Below are 20813 nucleotides of genomic sequence, written 5' to 3' on the forward strand. Positions count from 1 at the left end.
CACCTCAAGTTTCACGGGAATCGGTTGTCTACATCCAAATTGCCGTAACACCCTGTCTGACTGGTGCATCTCCATGGTAGCGTAGTTGATCAACGCGACTTTCGCGTGCTAAGCGTTTGGATTTTGTAAGAACTCATCCGGAATTACTGCCAGAATTGCCGGATCCTCGTATGGTGTCCATTGAAACTATATGAACATGATAGAAATATTAGTTATATACATAATACTAAATACTAAATACTAAATACCAATCGGCTAACGAATGATGGAAATATCAATTTTATTTAATACTTACATGTGCTTCCGACTTTTGGTCTAATAGAAGCCGTATATCTTCAAGAGAGGTAGGTAATCGAGCATGACTTGCCGGATGGTTCCACCTAATTAAATAAATTTTTAGCATACTTTTATTTTTAAAAATCTACATAATAATTGTAAAATCTAATATAAAATTTACCTCGTTATGAGTGAGAATGTATATGGCTAGTCCACTCGAGGACGTAGAAATGGAAAGCGAAACTGTGCCCATGACTGCAGTAGTGATAGGAAACCTCTGATTTTTACTTTCCTCGGTCGTGTCACCCCGCACATCTCCCGATATAACGTTGCCAAGACGGCAGAACCCCAACTCAATTCACCAGCTGCTCTAAAATCAACGAGTTTCAGCAGTCATCTTAGATTACGCGGCTCCGTGACGAGTCCGACATCAGATAACCTCCAATTAACTGAGGAATGTATGCCCGAGCATATCAGATTCTTTCTATTTCGGTTGAATCTTCATTCGGATCCGAGAATGTGTCTTGTAACCAGCCCATCTCGATCTTACCTCCGTCCATTTTCTTCGGAATAGCGCCCAAAAGCTCGTAGCACACCGCTCCCCAATCGCTAGATTAGGCGGAACTGTGATTTGGTACCGCCCACCAAGCAATCCCAATTAGATGACATCTTCCAAAGTGATAGTGCACTCTCCACATGGAAGATGGAATGTGTGCGTCTCGGGTCTCCACCTCTCGATCAACGCACTGATTAGTTTCGGATCCACCTTGCATCCCCGGCCTACCGTCGCCACGTGCCAAAAACCCGCTTCCCGCAGTTACTACCAACGGTGATGGAGGAGCATGCATATTCCGGATATTGCATTCCAATATCCGATCTCTGATTTTATAACAAATAATAAATTAATAATTATCTAAAAATGCATAAATAAAAATTCTTAAATAATATTTAAAAATTAAATTTAACGCTTACCATTTTCATTTGTTCCACCGATATGTGCTGCTTATCAAGGCGAGTCAATTCTCCAGCCATTGCTGAAATAGTACAAATTTTTACAGTTTAAAAAAATTTAAAAAAATAAATTTTTTTAAAATTATTTAAAAATAGGAATTTAAGAGAAATTTAAGAGGAACTTAAGAGCAAATTGAGATTAAATATGGATTTGAGAGAAATTTGGAAGGAATTTGAGAGTAAATTGAGAGGAAATTTAGAGGAAAATGAGATGAAATTTGAGAGAAGATTAGTTTGTGAAAAAAAAGGTGGGGGTATTTATAGTTTTTTTTTACCATTGGGGGGGCAAAGGTCAATTTTTTGATCTGTTGCCTTTGTTCACGTGACGGACAACGATTCTTGACCGTCCCCGACATCGCTACCGACGAGACGCGATTTAAGAAAAAATGGGTCATTTCAGTAAATAATAAAATACCGGACTCATTTCGATAAATTTAAAAAAAAGCTTTTAATGGTAAATTGCCCGAAATTTGTATTGGGTAGAAAAACTGATGATAACCGATAAGGGGAAAAAAAAGGAGTTAAGGGTTTACTAAATAAAACTGGAGGAAAGAAGTCAAAAAAGGTAAAAAAAACAAAATGATGAAAAGGAGTAGATGGGGTGAGCAGAATAGATCGAAAAGAGCATTGGGCATTGGGCGGGTAAAAACAGGGGGATTACAGTGAAACAATGAAAGAAATAGAAAGTAGAAAAGCTGGGGGGAACACGTGCAAAAGGGCGTGTGGGGTTTTTTTTGATTGGTTTTGTTGCCTAAAATGTGCCTGTCTCATTACACCTAAAATCAATGCAAGGTAATGGAAACAGCACAACACATCCCATTCGCTTAGCTCTGTCCATTTTTTTCTTTGTTACTCTTGTCTCTAAAACATATCCGGTTTCAATTATTTTGAAATCAAATCCGGTCGCATGTTCTCTTAAATTATCAAGAAATTTTAGAATTCTAAATGAAAAACGGAAACTTCATTATTTATGCACCTTATTTATAAATGTAATTCATCATAAATGCCTTTCGCGTCCCTGTTCACAGGTAAATTTATATTTGTGGGTGTTATATATGTTAGTAACACGCAAAGTGAAAATGAAAGTGAAAGTGGTGTTTGTTGGTTAAGGTTTACTTTTGGGGAAACCAACCAACTGAACTCTCATTCTTTTTTCTTTTTTCTTTTGTTTTCCTTCATCACTTCTTCTTCCTCCTCTTCTTCGCTCTCTGCCCTGCTCCTTCCTGTCTTTTTTTTTTTGTTTCTCTTTCTGTTTCCCCTATGAAATGATATTCTAAAAATGGGTGAAGGGGATTCCTTAGTATCACTACTTCCTTTTGACAGACACGTTGAACAGGTCTTCTTCTTCGCTCTTTGTTCCACTTTCAATCTCCAAAATAACTAAAGCTTTATGTTCAATGATTAGTTGACGAACCTGGTCGATTTACATGTATGTATGGATGAATGTTTCAGGCAGTTTTGGCAATGAAGAAGGGAGCACATCTTTTGAAGTGTGGAAGAAGAGGGAAGCCTAAACTTTGTCCCTTCAGGCTTTCCGCGGTGGGCTTTCTTTGCTTTCTCTTTTTTTCAACTCTAAACTTCCTCTGCATTACCATTTTCCTTTCATACATGCTTCATTGATTCCTCTGCAACCATAGTTTTTTTGCTTTTGTTGCATCTTTCTCTATCTGTCTCTGCTTACACTATATTCTTGCTTTCAATTTCATTCCTTTTAGAAAGCATCTCGAGTCGTTGTGGTCATTTGCATGCCTTTCTTTCTTTTTTTAATGCTGTACGACATGTCTGCTACTATCGCTAGTTGACAAAGCCCAAAACAAAATGGAAGAAAAGTATATTTGCTCACCTGCTACATTTTTCATGTAATGATTAATGAAGCTTATTAGCTTATCTGATAAAAACATTTGGAGGTTTACAATTGATTATTGAGTTGAGCCTTAGGGAAAAAACAAAGATATGGAGGAAAACAGTAAGAGAGGGATGTAGTTTCCCACGGTAGTAACGATAGTATCTGAGTAGTCATGGTGTTATTGGATGCTTCACTCTTTTGAAACATGCAATGTAATGCAATGCATCATATTATATCACACGATGATGATGATGATGAATATCCATTTTACAAGGTGTGTTTTTCCAAGTGCTTAACTTTGGCCTATGCCCATGGAACCTTGATCTGCTCACACTTGTTCTGCTATTACAATTGCTCCAGTCTGCTTTTAACATGAACAATCATGGATGAATAGCCAAATTTTGATTTGTATTTCAGGATGAGAAACATTTGATCTGGTATTCAGGACAAGAGGAAAGGCAATTGAGATTGAGCTCTGTTATCAAGATTGTGTCTGGGCAGAAGACTGTACGTGATTGTTACTACTTCTTAATATAACATATAATCTAATATGTATTTTCTGGAATCTGGATTTCAAAATTTTCATTAACATGAGTTTTAAGTTAATGCAGGTCAATTTCCGAAGGCAATACCAACCCCACAGGGAGCAACAATCACTTTCCCTTATTTATTATGCTAATGGTGAACGCTCTCTGGATTTGGTAATCTTTTCTTTTCACTTCATATTGTTTACACACCAATTTCCCTTATTTAATGCCTGCTCATTCTTTTTGGCTATCTCTTGCTTGCTACATAGATATGCAAGGACAAAGCACAGGCTGATGCTTGGTTCGTTGGTCTGAGAGCGGCGATATCGAGATCTCACAGTTGCAGATCGGTCACTGCTTTGAGGAACTGTAGTAGAGGGGCGCAAAGTTGCCTAAGCAGTCCTGCTGGTTTTATTCGAAGAAAGCACAATCTAGGACTTGTGGAGGACCGGAATCAATTTTCTCAGGTTTCATATACATATATATGCCTTAACATCACTACTTCGATACAAGAGATGATCTTTCTTTTTGACTTGTAATTGTTTGCTAAAATCAAGGTGCGAAGCTTATGCGGAAGTCCTTCACTGTCACTTTCCGAGAGGTGTTTTTCTGATGGCTTGTCATACTCTTCCGATAGCTTCTATTCTTGGGAATCAAATTGGTCACAGATGCAAAACGTTACGGATACCTTATTGCCGACTTCACCATATGTTCAACCAGACAGTGCCAAGAAGTGGGAAGTCGATTATGCGGCTCCTGAATTTCGAGAGAATACCTCTCACAGGTTTGCAACACCTACTCATTACTCTACACAAATACAAAAGAATGAAGTTCTGAAGGATGTAATGATATGGGGTGAAGAGGTAGTTGGAGGAAACATTTGCGGTGTTCAGTTGGATGGTTTTGGTATTCAAAGCGGGTCGAATGTGGATGCTTTGTTGCCTAAATTGTTAGAATCTGCAACAATGCTGGATGTGCAGTGCATATCTCTAGGAGCAAGGCATGCTGCTTTAGTTACGAAACAAGGGGAAGTCTTTTGCTGGGGTGATGCAAATGGTGGAAGGCTCGGGAACAAGATTAACATTGATATCAGCCATCCAAAGCTTGTTGAATCCCTCAACGGGATTGCCGTGCAAGGTGTTGCTTGTGGTGAGTATCAAACATGTTCCTTGACACAATCCGGCGAACTGTATGCTTGGGGTGGCGAAGTGTGTACAAGCCAATGGTTGCCACACAAGATTTCCGGTCCATTGGATAGTGTAAATGTGCTTGCTGTTTCCTGTGGAGAGTGGCATACAGCAGTTGTCTCTACTACAGGGAAATTATTTACATACGGAGATGGAACGTTTGGAGTTCTTGGGCATGGGAACACACAAAGTTTGTTGCAGCCAAAAGAAGTCGAGTCTCTTAAGAGTTTGTGGGTAAAATCCGTTGCTTGCGGACCATGGCACACAGCTGCCATTGCTGAAATCATGACAGATCGAAACAAGCTCAATGCTAATGGTGGAAAATTATTCACATGGGGAGATGGCGATAAAGGCAGGCTCGGGCATGCCGATAGGGACCGAAAGCTTTTACCAACGTGTGTTGTGCAGCTTATGGATCATGATTTTGTACAAGTTTGCTGTGGGGGAATGCTGACTGTTGCACTCACTAGTAAAGGCACAGTTTACACAATGGGAAGTGCGGTATATGGACAACTAGGGAACCCACAAGCCAAGGATAAATCCATTACTGTTGTAGAAGGGAAGCTTAAACAAGAATCCGTGAAGGAGATCTCTTCAGGTTCATATCATGTTGCTGCCTTGACATCAGGAGGAAGAGTATACACATGGGGGAGAGGTAGTAACGGACAGTTAGGACTAGGCGATACAGAAGATCGACATACACCGAGTTTAGTTGAGTCGTTGAGAGACCGGCAGGTTGAAAGCATAGCTTGTGGCTCAAACTTAACAGCAGCGATCTGTTTACATAAATCGATCACCGTTAGTGATCAGTCGGCTTGTAGAGGATGCAAAATGGCGTTCGGGTTTGCAAGGAAGAAGCATAACTGTTACAATTGTGGTCTCCTGTTTTGTCATGCATGTAGTAGCAAGAAGGTTGTGAACACATCGTTAGCACCAAATAAAAGCAAGCCTTGTCGCGTTTGTAATACATGCTTCAATCATCTACAAAAGATCACAAACTCAAGCAAGGTTTTAAAGCCGGAAAATCAAGTGGTAGGTCAAGTATCGACACCTCAGTCTCACAGAGGTTTGATTGATGAGAAAGATGGTTCAAAGAGCCGATTGCTTTCGCTTAAGCATTCATCAAGTTATGATGAAAACCAAGATATTGAAAGGAAGACCTCAAAGACCAAATATCCAGAACTTGCTTGTAATATTCCAGGAGCAACAATACCACGATGGGGCCAAGTATCTTGCCCTGTTGCTTTTGAAGCAGCTCAGGCTCAGAGTAAAAAATTAGCAGCTAGCTCTCCTCTGGCCCGGAATCAGTCCCCTTTAATTGACCCAGAAGGCTCGAAAAAGACATCTTTGCGATCAAAATATAATATTCTTGATTCCGTAGTTGTGGAGAACGATTTACCTGAATCAAATGAGATGCTTAATGAAGAAGTTCAGAGGCTGAAAGCTGAGGTACGTTCCATTATATATTATGTATATATGTATCTGTGTTAAACATGCTTTTCTGGCTCGGTTTTGTTGTTTTCAAGTAATTAGACGTGTTTGATGCCAAAGGCTAGAAACCTTGAAATGCAATGCCAAATTGGAAGCCAAAAGATTGAAGAATGCCGACAGAAAATCGAGCACACATGGTCTTTGGCAAAGGAAGAAGCTGAAAAATGTAAAGCAGCCAAGGATTTCATAAAATCTTTGGCATTAAGGGTGGGTAATGATTTATCATATTCTTCTTAATAAAACTTGATGGACTTGATGGATAAGTAGTATGTTTTTGCTGCAGCAGCTTCACTCAATAACAGAGAAATTTCCTGCAGCAAGGGAAGAGAAATCTGTAGGAATTGATGTTCAATATCATTCTCCTAGAACTAGAAAGGAGCCTGTAAGCACTGAGAGGCATAATAATGTTGAGGGTGAGCCACATTTACCTTGTTTGCGGTTGGAGTCTGAGAGCGAAGTTAAATCAGCAACTGGGGAGGGACAAGGAGACAGTCTCTGCGAAACTCCTATCGTGTTCTCTAATAAATCGAGATCGATGCGAATGCAAGCGAGAGACAGAGACAGAGACAGAGACAGAGACAGGGTGATGCAAGAAAAGCAAGGGACGGTGACACAAATGGAGGTGGAGCAAACTGCAGGGAGAAGTAATAAAGATTCCAAAGTAAATGAATGGGTAGAACAATATGAAGCTGGGGTGTATGTTACCTTTACTACTTTGGCAAGTGGCCACAAGGGGCTAAAGCGAGTAAGGTTCAGGTAATTACTCTTTTATTTCTTGTTTATACTTTAACTATTCATCCATTTGAATATGCAAGTCAAAAGTATACACATATACGTATGTGCATATTATATAAAAAAGCATGCATGCCTCTAAACAGGCCCAAATCATTTGGCACGCATGCATGCATATGTATGTATGTATGTATGTATGGCTTAAAATGAGTGGTCATTATTAATTAAATTGAAATTCATGTGGTGGTGCATATAGTCGGAAGCGATTCACAGATAAGGGAGCAGAGCAATGGTGGGAGGAGAACCAGCTGAAGGTTTATCAAAAATATGGAATTGAAGAATACTCGCATTCAAACCAAAAGCAATAGGAAAATAAAGAGTTTAACTTGTAGCATTTGTGAAAATAGCAGAAAAGAGTTGTTAGGGTTGTGAGTTGACTAAAGATGCATGGATGGGGGAGTTTAAGTTTAAGCAAGCAAGCACATATGCATATGTGTATGTTCATCACTACAAGTTTTGAGGAATTTTTAAGTAGCTTAGCCCACTAGTTTTACTGTAAAATGTAAGAGAAATTAATTTCCTTAATTTGTATTTATTTTAATTAAGTAAATTAATAGCATCGACTTATATGTGTGTGTATATATTTCAAGAATCAATTAATAAAGGATAAGGCATATAGGTCTGGAGCAAATAAGAAAGCTAAAGTTTGCAAAATTGGGTCCTCAGTCCTTCGTTTTATTTCTTGTACTCAATTTTAATGAATTTACTTAATGTATATCTTATTTTTTAAAGTAATAATGTATATTATTATGATTTTGCCTTGGGATGACATAAAATTTTCATTTTTCATCTGCATGTGATTTAAGACAATGGTTTATTTGTTTATTTTTGGTTATAAGACAAGCAGTAGTTTCAAACTTGTTGCATTTTATTTTAATTAAGAAATAATTGAAAATTAGATTATAAAAGTTTTTTTTAATTGATGGAAAAATTAGATTGTGTAATAACTCAAGTTATTAGTTGGTGTTCACTTTTTTTAAAAATATCCGTACAAAAAAATAAAAATTGTATTCACATTTATTCACAAAGTTTATGTGGAGTGTACCTCGTATTTACGAGCCGACGTTGTGACAAGGCAACCACGACGTCCCGACGAGAAGAATGGCCATGTCTCGATGACGCGAAGAAAGGCGTCTTGACGAGGAGTATGCGACGTTGCTACGTGGCGACATGTTTCCCAATTTAACCAGATTTTCTTCTCTTAGTTATTCTTTGTTATTGTTTCCCAATTAACTCTGATTAGTTTAAGTAATTTTAGTCATATTTAATCTACGAATTTAGCCTATAAATGGGCTATTGTAACCTAGAATAATTCACTTCATCATCTATGAGATTAAGAGAATTTTGTGAGTTCTGGGGAATTTTGGGTTTTAGTTAGAGTACTTTGTTCTTTCGAGATTTCAGATTTATTTGTTGAGATTATCTTAAGGGAATTCTGTGAATTTTGGGGAATTTTGGATTTTATTTAGAGTACTTTGTTCTTTTGAGATTTAGGGTTTATTTGTTGAGATTATCTTTATCTTATACTCTTTCGATTTTTGCTCATCTAGTAAAGTTTCTTTTCTTGTGGTTTTTTTATCCTATTCTTTGGGGGAATTTTTTCATATAAATATTTGTGTGTTCGATATTCTCTACTGTTACTTTTATTTTCTCATTGTTTATATGGGTTGATCCTTAACAAGTTGATATCAGAGCTAGTTCGACTTCTGCAAATAGGCACGTTCAAAAATAGAAATAGAAATGAGGTTTAATATTAAGAAGTTCAATGACTACACAAATTTCAGTTGGCAAGTTTGGATGACAACAATTCTAGTTCAAAATGACTTTAAAAAGGCTGTTACCGGGAAAAAGCTAGAAAACCTAGATCAATTAGAATGGGATGAGCTTGATGAGAAAGCCCTATCTGTAATTCAGTTGTGCCTCACGAACGGTGCGTTGCAAGAGGTACTTTAAGAGAAAACGACAGTAGGCTTATGGAGAAAGTTAGAATCCTTATATATATGACAGTTTCTGGAAAACCATTTAGTGCTAAAGTAATGACTGTACACATTTCATATGAAAGAAGATGACTCCATTAGGACTCACATCAGTGAGTTTGTTTCTCTCTTGAATGACTAAAAAAACATCGAGGTTTAGATTGATGATGAAGATCAGACTATGCTATTATTGTACTCTTTGCTCTCTTCATAGAAGTCTTTCAGGGAAACTCTAGTTTATGGGAGAAATAATTTCTCATTTGAGGAAGTGAAGGGGAACTTGTTGAGCAAAGCCCAACTCGATAATGAGTTTGGTTAGGATAGCATTTTAGGTTGGAAACCCTCGACATGTGTTGCAAGAAGCAGGACTGGTTCAAGGTCGAGGAATCGAGATAAAGTATGTGGCTATTGCAAGAAGAAAGGTTACATTAAGGCAGATTGTTACAAACTTTAAAATAAGAATAGGAGGGCTGTTGAGAGTAACGAGGATGAAGTAGCTTATGCTAATACGACCGAAGACAAGGGTGATGACTTGTTATTGATGTCCACGACTGAAAGGTCTAAATTTATGTCCAAATATAGATTCTAGATTTTGAGTGTTCTTTCCACATATATCCCAATAAGGACTAGTTCTCCACATATAGTTCAGTTGAAGTTAGAGTTATGCGTATGGGGAATGGATTACTCTATAAAATAACTGTTATCGATACCATTTAAATTAGGATGCACGACAAAATTATAATGACACATTCAGACATCAGACATGTGCTTGAATTAGAGAAAAACCTCATCTCCTTGAGTATGTAGGACCCAAAAAAGTGCAAAATCGTTATCAAGTCAAGCGATATTAAGGTATCCTGTGGAGCTCTCATTTTGATGAGAAGTCAGAATACTAGTAGCCTATATGTTCTTTAAGGTTCAACCGTAACTAGTGTAGCGAAAATTTCTTCAACAATTACGGAGTCAGAGTTGACTTGATGTCAGTCTAAGAAATTTGACTATTTCAGGTTAGGCAATAGATCTACAATTAAGAGTTTTTCAGTTTTCAAGTTCAAACGTCGGCTTGAACTTGGTGAGTATTCTGCAAAGGTTTAGATAGGCTTGCGATGGGCCTGGAAAAGGAGATATGAAAAAAAATGAATCAAGGTAGAGATTTGTAGAGTGTGCCTCGTATTTACGAGCTGACATTGTGATAAGAAAGAGTCGAAGTTATGACAAGGCAACCATGATTTCCTGACGACGCAAAGAATGGCGTCCTGACAAGGAGCATGTGATGTTGCGACGTGTTTCCCAATTCAACTGGGTTTTATTCTTTTAGTTAAACTCTACTACTGTTTCCTAGTTAAACTCTTATTACTCTAAATTATTTTAGTCATATTTAATCTACGAATTTAGCCTATAAAAGGGGTTGTTGTGACCTAGAATAATTCACTTCATTATCTTTGAGATTGAGAGAATTTTGTGAGTTTTGGGGAATTTCGAGTTTTAGCCAGAGTACTTTATTCTTTTAGGATTTAAGGTTTATTTGTTGAGATTACCCTCATCTTGTACTTTTTTAGTTTTTGCTCATTTAGTGAAGTCCCATTTGCTTGTGGTATTTTGTCCTCTTCTTCGGAGGAATTTTTTCACGTAAATATTTGTGTGTTCGATCTTCTCTACTGTTACTTTTATTTTCTCATTGTTTACACAGGTCGATCCCCAACAGTTTTTTTTTGAAAAGAAATATTCATTAGAAAAATCAATCAAGCATAAAGAGAAAATCCAACTAAAACAAGAACTAAACTAAAACTAAGCCGACATGCCTACTTTTACACTCGATCCTAAGTTTCAAACCCAAGCACAAAATTAAATGTTATTATCTATTGTTATAATTTAATTTTTTTGGTAGAAATAACAACATTGCGCGATTACAACATTGAATATAAACTAAAGTACTGATGAATTATTTCTATCCCTCAACAATAAATCATGAATCGAACATGCAGGTTTTTCAAAGTAGAGTAATCCGACTATAACATTAGGAGTATATTTTACCATTTGGTCAGCAACTTCGTTTAGAGATCTCGGAATATGGTGAAATCGAACTTTCTAGTTCTAAGTTAGCAATTGATGAATTAGGCGCAATTCCATCATTTTATTACTAGCGGCACCACTAGATAAAAAAGTTTCCACTAGAAGTGCATTATCACACTCCACATCTATTTGTCTAAAATTCCTCCTCTAAGCTATGCGTAGCCATTTTAACGTCACTCTTGCTTCAACTCTAAAAATTAAATCCTTACCAATCCTTATCGAGAAACCCACATAACTAATTTGCATTCGAGTCCCTAAGCATCTTTCCAATAAAAGCATTAGAAATATTCAGTGAACTTGCCCCATCTGTATTGAGCTTAACCCATCCTCTATCTGGCCTAGACCAACACCTGCCGATTACCATTAGGATAGAATGCAGTATATTAGTGTTCGATCTTATATAACTCATTGCCCACGCCACACTTGTATCCACAACCTCCTGTACAAAATTATGACTATTAGAAAAAAAATTTATTCCAATTTTTCCAGAGCAACCGGCATAGTATGGGAAAAAGAGTTTGTCATTCAACATCATTACTTCCATAATGCCCTTTATTCTGCATATTCCACAGAAACTAGTCACTAGTCTACATAGCAAAGAAAATAGCATGAGATAACATCAACACCATAGAGACCTACATTGACTTTGAGAAAGGACAATCCCAAATTGCATGAATCCCATAATCCACAGTGTGACAACACTTTGGAAAATGACTCTCATTAGCCATGTGTCGTCTATCCCGTTCCCCGTTTGTCAATAATATGTTATTCCATAACAACTAAAGGAATATTCAAACTCTTTGGGGAGTCTTAGCCTTCCAAATCAGTTTCCAAGTATTAAAATTTCTCTCATTAACAATAGGATAAAGACTTCTATACATTTCAGCAGTGGAAAATAGATCTGTAGACATCCATTTCCAAGCTAGGAGATCCGATCCTACATCCATGGATGGTGGCAACATAGCTTTTATCTGTACAACAATGTTATCCGGCACTAAAGTCCTTAATCTTGTTAAATCCCATGCACCATTATCATCTGTTACATTACATATAAGTAAAGCATCATAGGGTTGTGCCACACCCTTATAAAAAGCTCTAAGAGGGCTGACTTAACGAAGCCATACATCATTCCGAAAATTCGTCAGTTATCCATCACCTAACTTCCGGAAGACATTATCAACTACCTCTTGCGAAACCTGCATTAAGGACCTTCAAATAAAAGAGCAATTATTCCTTTTAATGGAGATTGGCATCACTCCTTGAATATTATACTTATTCCTCAAAATTTAAACCCACAAAGCCTCCGTATTAGTGAGTAACTAAAAACCTAGTTTTAGCAAGAAAATTTTAATTTGATCAGCTAGGTTCCTCAGTTCAAGTCCTCTATTATCAGTTGGGCGACAACAAACCTCTCAAAATAATAAAGCCAATTTTCTCATCTCTGAGGTAGTACCCAGATAAAGTTGCATGCTATTTTTTTCAACTTCCCTACACACAAATATAAGTATACGCATCGTTCACATGAAATAGTTAGGAAAAGTTAAGAGCACATATTTTACCAACCTTATTTTGCCGACCATTAACAGCTTTTTGGCGTCACAACTATTAAGCTTGTTTCGAACTTTAGAAACCACAAATTTGGACGTGTTCAGTTTCACCCTTTTGTAGAAAAGAGGCATGCCAAGATACATACCAAAATCCTCCACGCGTATGAGCCCACATCACTGTAAATTCTCTAGCTAAATCATCCGGAGTATTAGGCAAAAAGAACACTTGGGACTTATCCCTATTCACTTTTTGTCCCAAAAAGTAACAAAATGAACTCAAAATACTATTTACCATAGCTACTTGCTCTCTGTCCACCTCACAAATGAAAAATAGGCCATCAACGAAAAAAAGATGAGATATGGCTGGCCCCCTTCTTGATAAAAATAAAGGTTTCCAACTTTTCCGTTCGATGGCTTCCCCGATAAGATGTATCAAACACTCAATGCATAGCAAAAATAGATATGGCAAGAGTAGATCCCCTCGTATTATATCATGGGATAGCCAAAAATGATTTGTAATTGTGCCATTTCAGAAGACCTGAAGGGATGATGATGACACAAAATTTAAGATCACCGTGATCAGCAAACGTGATAGCCTAGCTTCAACCAATGTGTCCTTTAAAAAATCTTATTTGATCTTATCATAAGCTTTTTCTAAATCAATCTTCAAAGTTTCTAAAAAATCTTTCTACTTTTAAAATTCAACATAGAATGAACAACCTCTTGTGCAATTACAATGTTATTTGATATACTTCTACCAGGAACAAAGCTTGCTTGATTCTACTTAACAAGATTTCCCATCATTGGTCTTAATCTATTAACACCTTTGTTATAACCTTATATAATACCATACATAAGCTTATTGGCTAAAATTGCGTAATTCTTTTCAGACTTTGAACTTTTGGAAAAAGCACCAATAAAGTTCTATTAATACACTAGTTCAATTAATGACCCTCTAAAACTTGCCTTACCATACAACGAACTGATACGCAATGTATATCCCATTGTGACTGATAAAGTCTGGCATGAAAACCATCGACTCCTGGTGCTTTTCACGGGGAGATTGCAAAAATTGTTGTGTGAATTTTCTCATCACCAATTCCCACTAATAAACTATCTTTCTCAATTGACAAAATCGAAGGAAACCTTCCACAGCATGGATAGACTCCACTGACTGAATAACCCATAGAATAAAGATCCTTAAAAATGCACCACATGTTGTTAAAAGACTTCTACATCAAAGCACCATTCATTATCATTAACTTTAAGACCTTCAACCTATTTTTTTTTGCCTAGTACGACTATGAAAATATCTTGTATTTCTATCACCACTCGTAAACCATTACGCTCTTTATTTTTGAAACCATAACAATTCTTCATACTTTAATATGTCATCAATTTCTTGCTGTAATTTCAACTCATGGTCACGAAGTCTTTCTGAGTCTCTAAATTCCAAAATTTCTTGTATACATTCAAGTTTCGAAATCAACTTCCACTTATGGACAAAAATATTTCCAAACACACGCTTATTCCATTCTTAGGCCTCTTTCTAGAAATGTTCCAAATTAGTAAACACATCCATATCATTCTTCCAACAACTACTATCAAGGTCCTTAAACTCCACATGAAGTAACCAATTAGCCAAACAACGAAAAGGTCTAGACCTCTATTTTTCAATAGATTGAGGGAAACTAAAATCGGCTGGTGATATTACTTTAGAGGATGCAGGTTCTTTACTAAGAAATTCGGTGCAAAAGAATCCCAACCCAAATTACATATAGCCTTATCTAAACACTGTGAAAGATTACCTCTACTCTAGGTGAATCGAGGCTCGCAGAAACCTAAGTCATGAAGACCATTATCAAACAGGAAATTTTGAAAACCATTACATCCACCTACCCGTTTCGAAGGCTCCAAAATCAAATTAAAATCTCTTACTAGAACCTATGGTTCCCTAATAGTTTTAGCAAGAGAATCCAAATGCTCTCATAGCTTCTGCTGCATTTTTAGTTTTGGGCTAGCATACACTGTTGAACACAAAAACTTAAAGGGTTCTTATCTGTTTCTCACCCTCATAAGAATCACTTGCGGATGAAAATTTAGAATATCAATGAAGACACTGTCACTCCAGAGAATCCAAATCCCACTAGAAAACCCTCTCGCTTCAATTTTGAACGAATTTGCGAACCCAAGTTTTGCAATAATTCCATCGCCCGAATACCATCGACCTATGTCTCTAATAAGCACATTACATTCTCCTATACTCAGCCATGAAATTATGGAAATTGGGATGCCTTGTTCCTTAGCAATTCCAGAAAAAAAGTTTTAAATCCAAAAACCAGATAACAATAAAAAAACCAACAAGCCAACACAAGTTATACAAGCAAACTTAACAGCTAATATCATAATTAGCAATATAATCATCCATAATTCCCATGACCAAAAGCAACACATCTTCTATAAGATCAGCATCGGGTCCTCGCTCAATGCCCCGCACAATACCTTCCATTGTCGTTACCTCCACAATGAGATTCGCTGAACCTACCAATTCGCAATCTGGCGGTTTCTTTTGCTGAACATTACCATCCCTAAAAGCTTGCATATTTGTGTTTGAACACACAATACTTGACTCTCCAAAGTGAAACACATTATTTTCTTTCCTTTTTGAAGCATCATATCTCTCAACCACCCGAACTACCTCATGTTTGTTTCTGACTAATTTCGACTAGAAATTTACAAGCAAAAAATTGAAACATTTATCCTTAACATTTGGGACAAGCAGGCTCATTCCAGAACCATCATAAAATCCATTTCCCCATTATTAGCAGTTCACCCAATATTGGTATTAGTGGGTTGTAATACATTGAGACCAGATATAGGCCTGCTACCAATTACAATCCCTTTCCCATGAGTTTTAGCCATCCCTTTCTTCCCCCAAAAAATACTCTTTTTGACTAGATTTCCCAGCCTTAGCGAAATTGTTCCTCCCTAGATCACGACCTTTGATTTGATCAAGCTAGCTTCCTCAATCCATGGTAATAATTTTGGGATTAGGTTCACTTGGATTCACCTCCAAAGTTGAAAATCGTAAGCCTTCTAATCCATTACTAGCACTGCCAGTTCTCACTGTTCCTGTGCTTCGACTTTCCCTCTTTGCCAAAGCTCCACAAGCATCCATGACCCATAAAAATTCTCTTCCTCACATTGTTGAAAACCTATTTTTTTACCACCAGTTCTCCCCCGCCAATACAACTCTTCGGTGAGTTACTTTTTTTTTCTTTGCACAAATCTATATTATGTTCATAAATCCCACAATTATAGCAAACAACCAAAAATGACTCATATTCGATTTTCTGAATACGAGTGATGATCTTAATTTTCGACATAAGTAGTTTTCTTGAGTCCATAAACACCGCAAACCTAGCAAAACGTCCTCGTCTTCTACTACTCGTATGAACATCAAGCTTGACCACTGGCCCTATGGCTTGGCTAATAGCACGAAGTAAGAAATTTGAGTAGTAGCTTTCCGACAAACCAGGTAACTAAATCCACACTCCTTGAATATCCATTTTATTATCTGATGTTAAAAAATTCAGCGACCATGACCATATGGTCAAATACTGACAAAAAATCACCCAAGGTCCCTCAACCAATACCTTATTAAAATCACCCTTATCTTGGAAACGAACTAGATAGTAATAATTTTCTAAGTCCATAAGTTGCATATGACTTTTGGGACTCCATAATGATGTCACCTTATTAAGAAGAGAATTGAAACCAATCTTCCTGCCCAGGAGATTGATAGTGATGGTCCTTGCCATCTTACTCTCAATGAGTTGGTGAATACGATCAGAAAGGGTGATCAACAAAATTCCCTCAACCAATTTCGTGACCACATGTCCATCCTAGAGATCAAATTACTTCTCCATCTTATTCGGTGAAAAGATATCTGGAGTAGTCCTCATCAACATAAACATATACAAAATCTTATTAACTCTCACATCCTTAGCCTTCTGACCGTTCACATCCACTATCAGACTATCTGTGTCCGGTGGTGCCTCCATCCTCCTCCTAACCTTCTTAGTCGCACAGCCAATGCCACTATTCAAACCTGTAAGGCTCTTGCTGACCACAAGTTCCCTGAAGATAGAGGATCACTTATGGCTTGAGTGTCACGAGGCTAGACCTTTTGTCTCGTAATTTGTGCGGCCTTAGGCGATCCGTTCATCTAAACTCGCCTAAGTCAGCCTTAACTCAAGTGAGGATTCTTTTAGAACTCCTCCAAGGTACCAAATTGAAGAGCGGAAGCGATTTATGCCAAAAGAAGCTAACCAAAGAACAACAGAAAGAGCACTCGCAAAGTGTTTGAGTAAATGCTCTCAGAATTCTATTACTCTTAAGAATTCAGAATACAATGGAATGTCGTACAAATGACGGGGAGGCTCTCTATTTATAGTTGAGCTCCCCCAAAATCGACGGTCAAGATACATTTACTTCGACGGACGAGATTAACCATATCCCTTTATTTTAGGGATTTACAAGATATGCCATATCAAATCTAATCTAATCTTTACAAGATATGATTCGCTTTCTCTTCTAAGATTAGTTATCATATTAGCCTAAGTTGCCATGTCTTTATTATTGGGCTAACCAGACTTCAATTTGATAGGCTTCTCCAATAGTTCTTTGAATCGGGCCAGCTCTCGTGGGCTAAATGTTCCCCATCTAATCGATAGATCTCCATGGGGCGCATCTTGTGCAACGGTCACAGGCTTTGCACTTTGGCCCGTGACATTCTCCCCCACTCATTTTCGCAATGCCCTCATTGCGACTTTCGAATGAAACTGACTTGATTCACCTTTGAACCCTCTCGTTGCCTTGGCGTATTCCTGACTTGCCTTGCGATTAGGCTGTCCCTTCCTTTGGAACCTTTGCCTCGGCTTCCGTCGCGTCTTCACTTGAACCGTTGCACTCATTGGTACATCTTGTTGGCAAGAAGTCTCCGCTCTAACTTGCCTCAACTTTGACTTGTTCTCTCTTGAATCATCTTGATTCTCACATCTTGGCTTCGTATTGCCCACAGTCCCTTGGCCTCCTTGCTCATGAACTTTGAAAGGGCCCCTACGACCTTGTGAAGCCAACAAGTCAGAATTCAAAATACTATCAAAGTGTTTGCAATGTACCTTACTCACAGCATTTACTCGTCCCGACTGTTTTTGCATCGCTCCCTTTTTCTTGAAGCCCGATGCACAACCTACCTTTCCCAAAGGTGTCAGCCCCACAGTCGAATCTGCAGGCTTCATATCGAACTCTTGTGCCACTAACACTTTTGAAGGAGCTTTCGTAACTACCCATTCTATCGAGTCGATGTTCCTCCCATACAAAACATCCTCGACTAGTTGGATTGACGACAACACTTTTGCCCCCACTTTCATATCTCGATGCACCGGCACAATAATCTTTATTAACGGACCAGTGATAATATGAATTTGATCGGCCCATGGATACAGAACTGTTTAAATCTTGTCAAGAAATTTTAAGCCAAGTACATAATCGTAATCATCTAATTCGATTACCTCAAAGTCTTCCTTGCCCTTCCATTCGCCGATTTGTAGCTCCACATTCTGAACTACTCCTATAATTAGGGCCTCCTCAGAATTTACTGTCTTGATCTTCTTATTTGATTTCCTAATCGGTAGACCAAGCTTCCTTGTAGCTTTTCCCGATATGAACAAGTCCGATGCTCCCGTATCAATAAGAGCAGTCCGCTTCTGACCCGCAATGTTGATGTCTACAAACATCAACCCTTCTTTATCATTCCTCTTCTTAGGAATGAGCACCATCTAATTTACCCTCGATGGCTTTCCTCAATAGGCTTCGCCTCTTCCGGCTCATATTTCTCTTGATAGCTGAAACTGAAGATACGTTTGGGCAGTCCCTCTTTATGTGCGGTCCCTTACAAAAGTAGCACCGTAACTTTCCCCTCCCTTCTTTCGGGCTATTAGGTCTCCACTTCCCATTTCGTGGTTTCTTATCATCACCATCACTGCTACTACCATTGTCATCATAGCTTTGTCCATCTTCATCCTCATCATGGTACACACCATTACCCCTCCTGTTGGGCTTGGAAGATTCAAACCTGTCCCTTCTCGGAGTAAGTTCCACTATGGACTCCGCTACCATCATGGCATTGGTAAGTTCCTGAAATCCTCAACGTTGCCATTTTTGCTTTGCCCATGGTTTCAACCCATCTATAAAGTAGAAAAATACTTCTTTCTCGCTCAAATCAAAGATTTGGAGCATGAGTTCACTGAACTCCTGCATATACTCCCTAACCGTGCCTCATTCCGTTAGCCGTCACAACTTTGCTCGAGCTTCATCATCGGCATATTCGGGGTAAAACTGTGCTTTAAATTCACTTTGAAACTCCTTCCAAGTCCCAATTTCAGTCCCACTACATTTCACATCAGTGGACCTATGTCGCCACCATAACAAAGCAACATCAGTGAAATACATAGCAACAATATTTACCTTTGTGACATCATCCTCGATGTCCATCACACGGAAGTATTGCTCCATGGCCCAAAGAAAGTTGTCCACTTCACTTGCGGACCTTGCCCCTTTAAACGCCTTCGACTTGGGCACATCCATCACTTGTGGCTTCGACTTTGAAGCCAACATTCCATTCCCTACGACAGCCTTGAAAATCTTGAGCTCCCCCTTAAGCTCATTGATCTCCTCCTTCAAAGCTGTCACCATAACCTCGAAAGCATCGTCCTTTCCAACCAGCTTATTCTCCGAGGAACTGATAGTATCCCACACAAATTCCCTGAGCTGCTCTTGCAATGTTTGCAACCCATCATTGTGTCTATCATCGACATCGTTGATCCTCTCCTTGACATCCCCCATGGACTCCTTGAGAGTGACGACTCGATCCTCCAAAGCTGACAATAAGTCCCTTGATCAACTTGCTTTTCTGGCCCTCCAAAGACGACTCTAACCAACAACTTCTTTCGACATCCCAACAGTGCCTTCAAACCAAAAGCTCTGACACCAATTGTCACGGGGCTAGACCTTTCATCTCGTAATCTATGTAGCCTTAGGTGATCCGTTCGTCTAAACTCGCCTAAGTCAGCCTTAACTCAAGTGAGGATTCTTTTAGACATCCTCCAAGGCACCAAATTGAAGAGCGGAAGCGATTTATGCCAAAAGAAGCTAACCAAATAACAACAGAAAGAGCACTTGCAAAGTGTTTGAGTAAATGCTCTCAGAATTCTATTACTCTTAAGAATTCAGAATACAATGGAATGCCGTACAAATGAGGGGGAGGCTCTTTATTTATAGTTGAGCTCTCCCAAAATCGACGGTCAAGATACATTTACATCGACGGACGAGATTAACCATATCCCTTTATTTTAAGGATTTACAAGATATGTCATATCTAATCTAATCTAATCTTTACAAGATATGATTCCCTTTCTCTTCTAAGATTAGTTACCATATTAGCCTAAGTTGCCATGTCTTTATTATCGGGCCAACCAGGCTTCAATCTGACAGGCTTATCCAATAGTTCTTTGTCGGGCCAGCTCTCGTGGGCTAAATGTTCCCCATCTAATCGATAGACCTCCATGGGGCGCATCTTGTGCAACGGTCACGGGCTTTGCACTTTGACCCGTGTCACGAGTACATTGTTATAATTTATTTTTAATAAAAATACATGAATTAAAATTCATTAAAATACTTATTATAAAGAAAAGTCATTAAAATACTATAATATACTTGTCTTTTATTATTTAGTCATACCCAAGGCATTCAATTAATTTAAAGTTGATTTAAAATTCATTTATTATTACGAGTAGTGTATTGAATTTAATCCTCACTGCATTCCCTTAGTAGGAGATTACTAAAAGATGTATTTATTAAAATTCATAAATTAATTGAATAAATTATAGGTAAGTTTTCGTTTTGGTTGTTTAATTAAAATGTTATAATTAGATTATTAATATTTTTGAAATTATTTTTTGGTTATTTGATCATTAAGTGGCACTTTTTAATTTGTATAATAATAATTTTAGTCCTCAATTTTT

At 38.0% G+C, this 20813-nt stretch overlaps 1 protein-coding gene across 2 annotated transcripts; it reads left to right on the top strand.

Moving 5' to 3' along the window:
- The first annotated feature begins 2338 nt into the window (after positions 1–2338).
- Positions 2339–7697, top strand: LOC105803654 (PH, RCC1 and FYVE domains-containing protein 1). 2 transcript variants are annotated; one of them, XM_012635994.2, is made up of 9 exons: positions 2339–2623; positions 2740–2826; positions 3551–3640; positions 3745–3834; positions 3930–4127; positions 4218–6296; positions 6399–6545; positions 6622–7094; positions 7327–7697. In XM_012635994.2, the coding sequence occupies exons 1-9, from the start codon at positions 2567–2569 to the stop codon at positions 7436–7438; spliced, it is 3333 nt and encodes a 1110-aa protein (XP_012491448.1). In that variant the 5' UTR covers positions 2339–2566; the 3' UTR covers positions 7439–7697. The 2 variants fall into 2 exon arrangements, with proteins under 2 accessions (XP_012491448.1, XP_052480498.1); XM_052624538.1 differs by having other exon boundaries at positions 2342–2623; positions 6625–7094.
- The last annotated feature ends 13116 nt before the right edge of the window (positions 7698–20813 follow it).

Source organism: Gossypium raimondii, chromosome 11 (assembly GCF_025698545.1).
Source record: "Gossypium raimondii isolate GPD5lz chromosome 11, ASM2569854v1, whole genome shotgun sequence".
Taxonomy (NCBI): domain Eukaryota; kingdom Viridiplantae; phylum Streptophyta; class Magnoliopsida; order Malvales; family Malvaceae; genus Gossypium; species Gossypium raimondii.

Coding starts and splice junctions, on each gene's coding strand:
- LOC105803654 (XM_012635994.2), top strand. CDS start 2,567: ATGGGTGAAGGGGATTCCTTAGTATCACTACTTCCTTTTGACAGACAC. Junction 3,835..3,929: donor GTGAACGCTCTCTGGATTTG/GTAATCTTTTCT, acceptor CTTGCTACATAG/ATATGCAAGGACAAAGCACA. Junction 6,546..6,621: donor TAAAATCTTTGGCATTAAGG/GTGGGTAATGAT, acceptor TTTTTGCTGCAG/CAGCTTCACTCAATAACAGA.